At 35.5% G+C, this 4,193-nt stretch overlaps 2 protein-coding genes across 3 annotated transcripts in view; one reads left to right on the forward strand and one right to left on the reverse strand.

Annotated features, from left to right (window-relative positions):
- LOC107571378 (armadillo repeat-containing protein 1-like) overlaps positions 1-495 on the forward strand; it is an 11,175-nt gene extending 10,680 nt beyond the window's left edge. The window contains exon 8 of the mRNA XM_016257700.1: positions 28-495. Coding sequence (XP_016113186.1) covers positions 28-31 — 4 coding nt within the window. The 3' untranslated portion in view covers positions 32-495. The remainder of the gene's footprint in view (positions 1-27) is intronic.
- Positions 496-2,417: 1,922 nt separating this feature from the next.
- LOC107571393 (ribonuclease inhibitor-like) lies at positions 2,418-3,508 on the reverse strand. 2 transcript variants are annotated; one of them, XR_001607178.1, is made up of 4 exons: positions 3,341-3,508; positions 3,090-3,263; positions 2,862-2,970; positions 2,418-2,700 (listed from the first exon to the last, which is right to left on the reverse strand). XR_001607178.1 is itself a non-coding variant. In XM_016257719.1 (3 exons), exons 1-3 carry the CDS (start codon positions 3,490-3,492, stop codon positions 2,961-2,963), a joined length of 336 nt encoding a protein of 111 aa, XP_016113205.1. In that variant the 5' UTR covers positions 3,493-3,508; the 3' UTR covers positions 2,418-2,960. The 2 variants fall into 2 exon arrangements, 1 of the variants encoding a protein (XP_016113205.1); XM_016257719.1 differs by having other exon boundaries at positions 2,418-2,970.
- Between the last annotated feature and the right edge of the window lie 685 nt (positions 3,509-4,193).

Here is a 4,193-nt window from a genome sequence, read left to right on the forward strand (position 1 = left end):
CAGTTTCCTCACTAAAACCTTCTACTGGTAAAGCTTGAGTTTCACCGACTTTTCCTGGTTGAGTTTGGACCTCCACATTTTTAAGACAGATCAGCCTAGAAGAGAAAGTTGCACCACTATTGGAGCATAAAGCAGCTGACAAATGTGCTTTATCAAGCTACCAAAGGTGTTGTTCAATTTATGAGCAAATGTGTCAGATCTCCGCCACGTCACAACTCTGTATTGACATATAGATGTTGAGTTCATGTTGTAAATGTATATATGTTTATGAAAACATGTCTTTCCTCCCTCTCAGGATCCAAAATTTCCTGTTTCTGCTGTCAAGTTTATCTGTTGTATCATCTCTCCTCCTGATTTCTTGTAAATATTTCCATTTTGGTTTCTTATAAGGGGAAATCTTGAGTCTAATCTAACAATGGAAACAACTGAAAGACAGATTAAATGTTTAATGCTGTTTTGTGTAAAATAAAGGTTTGGAAGGAAGAAGTCGGTACTGATTTTTGTGATGACATTATGTAAAATTTAAGTGTTCAGAATATGTTCAAAATATGCTTTCATGTTGAAAAAGGTGAGTGAATACAGATGCCCACACCAAATAACTTTCTTTTAATTAAAGCTGCAGTCTGTAGCTTTTATTTTTTTGGTTAAAAATGATCTGAAATCAATATTTGAGCAAGTACATGACCAGCCAGTGTTCAAAACTATCGCCTTACTTTAGCCCGATTCACAACGGTAAGCTTATAATAATGTTTTCTAATTTGAGAAGTACGGGTAGGTTTTTGCGGGAAATCGAGCATGGCACTGCGTCATTTTGTCACATCTGTAAACATAAAGAAGTTGTCCCAGCTACTAGGCTATCGCAGGTGGCCGATCGTTTATAGCCTTTTCTCACAGCAGCTAGAATAATTAATTTTATGGCGGATTGTAATCCAGAAAGGATTATGTATCAAGCTACCAAAGGTGTTGTTCAATTTATGAGCAAATGTGTGAGATCTCCGCCACGTCACAACTCTGTATTGACATAGATAGATGTTGAGTTCATGTTGTAAATGTATATATGTTTATGAAAACATGTCTTTCCTCCCTCTCAGGATCCAAAATTTCCTGTTTCTGCTGTCAAGTTTATCTGTTGTATCATCTCTCCTCCTGATTTCTTGTAAATATTTCCATTTTGGTTTCTTATAAGGGGAAATCTTGAGTCCAATCTAACAATGGAAACAACTGAAAGACAGATTAAATGTTTAATGCTGTTTTGTGTAAAATAAAGGTTTGGAAGGAAGAAGTCGGTACTGATTTTTGTGATGACATTATGTAAAATTTAAGTGTTCAAAATATGTTGAATATGTTCAAAATATGCTTTCATGTTGAAAAAGGTGAATACAGATGCCCACACCAAATAACTTTCTTTTAATTAAAGCTGCAGTCTGTAGCTTTTATTTTTTTGGTTAAAAATGATCTGAAATCAATATTTGAGCAAGTACATGACCAGCCAGTGTTCAAAACTATCGCCTTACTTTAGCCCGATTCACAACGGTAAGCTTATAATAATGTTTTCTAATTTGAGAAGTACAGGTAGGTTTTTGCGGGAAATCGAGCATGGCACTGCGTCATTACGTCACATCTGTAAACATAAAGAAGTTGTCCCAGCTACTAGGCTATCGCAGGTGGCCGATCGTTTATAGCCTTTTCTCACAGCAGCTAGAATAATTCATTTTATGGCGGATTGTAATCCAGAAAGGATTATGTGTTTATGAAACGCATGTGAATGAAATTAAATTATATTCCAGTTCCACAAGATCTGTATTTTAAAGACAACCAGTCCGAAGGGAGCATAATTTGCTTTTTGGGTTAAAAGAATTTCTTAATATGAAATTTGAATGGTATGACAATTAGAGTTTAGACTGTACAGAAACTGAAATCACAGGCTGATACACACTATACACGCAATGCTGATGTTGTGTACATTAAAAATTTGAGAATAAAGTTTAACAATAATTTTAATGCTTTTTTCCTCAGTTGGTCAGAACAAACGTGGCAGACTTGTTACTTGTTCAGGTGACAATATCCGGTGAAAATTTGGGTAATATATTCCAAGAAGTAGGCTAGAATCTGTGATTGGGAAGTACAGTAAATATCCACACCAGAGCGGTGACTGACTGCCACACATACACCTCAAAACAGATTCATCTGCGCTGGAGCCGTGCAGCCGCACAACCCACGCAAGAAAGATAATTCGCACACAGCTGCAATCCCAGGTTTTCAAACAGAGATGGCGACAAAGAGGCAAAATTTACGGACTGCATCTTTAAGTTGTATTATGGTTTATTGATACAAACAAAAAAGTTTTACATGATTTTAAACAAATTTTCTAAATAAATGAATGACAAATAAATATACATATAAAAATCAGTGTGTAACTTAAGGTTTTACATTATAAATGTCTTGCCACATTAAAAAATAAAGATAGCATTAATTTAAACTACATAACCAATTAAATTTTTGCAAACAACCTTCCTGATTGCTTTAGAGCTACATCTTGTAATGACACAGTGTTTGCATGGTGCAGTGGAAATAGTGTGTTAATGACCTTTACAGTTAAGAGGTTCTGAGCCTTTTCTTATGAGTTCTAAAAAAAAAAACATGCATTGCACACCTTGGCCCATCTTTTGAAAACAACAGCAGTGCATCAGTCAACTGTAACTGTACATAGTACATATTAGTATCAAATGGAAAGCATGGCTTTGTACAACCAACACTATTGCAGTGCAATTTAATTATCTGCTCAGTAATTCATACTAGAATATAATAGTGTAATATAAATGTAAAAATAAAACATCATATGAAAGCATCATATAAATTACCAACATGAAGAAGTGCAGTCATCAGTGGTAAGGTATGGCAGCATTCTGCTACACTTTCATCAAATGTTGATGTGTGCTGTGGTACAAACGGGCCTGATTTTAATACAAGCTGGAAAGACAAAAGAAAAGGTTTATCAAACACATTATTACATAAAGCTCAACACATGCAAATATACAATTTGAGTGTTTTGTAAGACTACTGCAAATATCACAACAGGAACTACTTACATAAGCTTCTCTAGTTTACAGTCTGGATCATCTAGCAAGACCGATAGTGGCCTCACGGCTGAATCTGTAAGATTGTTTTCACTCAGGTCCAGCTCCCTTAAAAGTGAGTACTTAGATCTCAGTGCAGAGGCTAAAATTGTGCAACCTTCCCCTGTGACCCCACAGTTAGACAGCCTATACAGAAAAACATTAGTGACATATAAACAAAACTTCTCTGAAAGCAACTTTGAATGTTGTAGATATAGCATTACCCTAAAGTGTCCAGCTGACAATGTGGATTTTCCAGTCCAGCACAGAGGATTTCAATTCCCAGATCTTGTAGATTATTTACTCCTAAATTCAGTTCTCTAAGACTTGAGGATTTTTCTTCAAGAGTTGCAGCCAGTGAATCACAGCAGGCCATGGTTAAACCACACTGACTCAAACTAGGGAAAACAATGATATAGAGGCATTTTACTTAACATTTGTGTAAGTTTATAAGAAGTATCTTTTGCTGGCTGCATTTATTTGATCAAAAGTATGGTATAATCATTAATACAGTAAAAACCGTAATAATGCTAATTATTATTACAGTTTAAAAATTACAGTGTAGCGAATCAGCTCATGGGGAAATATGAATAATTAATCATAACTAGTTATAATTAATTATAAATATTTAGATCCGCTGTAGATATTTAGCTGTCCTCTCAGGGTCAACTGCCTGTCAATTCTAAGAACGTTAATTTCCTGGTTAAGGGAAATAACTTTCTTACTGTACAACTCTACACAGAGCCTGTAGCATAAATCTGCATGATTAAGTGACTCCATGAGCTGATTCGCTACAGATTGGTGGAGAGAATGCGGGCATGATAAAACGATGGTTATGAGCCTAAACACTGTCAACCTTAAAGTGTGTGCGTGACTTGAGATACGTTGTTGTGTCCCTTTTTGCTGGCTTGTTTAAATGCAGAGAAGGTGGGGGCTTGAATTGGTACCGCTATTATGATTGGAAGAGTCTTTATGTATTTCATGCTTAATGGTATCAGTGTAAGGTTAATCTGATTTTAGCAAAGAAACCCTAATTTCAGTATTAAAGCATAAATCTGTTCTGACAAAGCATAAGTC

Source organism: Sinocyclocheilus grahami, unplaced genomic scaffold (assembly GCF_001515645.1).
Source record: "Sinocyclocheilus grahami isolate Dianchi unplaced genomic scaffold, SAMN03320097.WGS_v1.1 scaffold29.1, whole genome shotgun sequence".
Taxonomy (NCBI): Eukaryota; Metazoa; Chordata; class Actinopteri; order Cypriniformes; family Cyprinidae; genus Sinocyclocheilus; species Sinocyclocheilus grahami.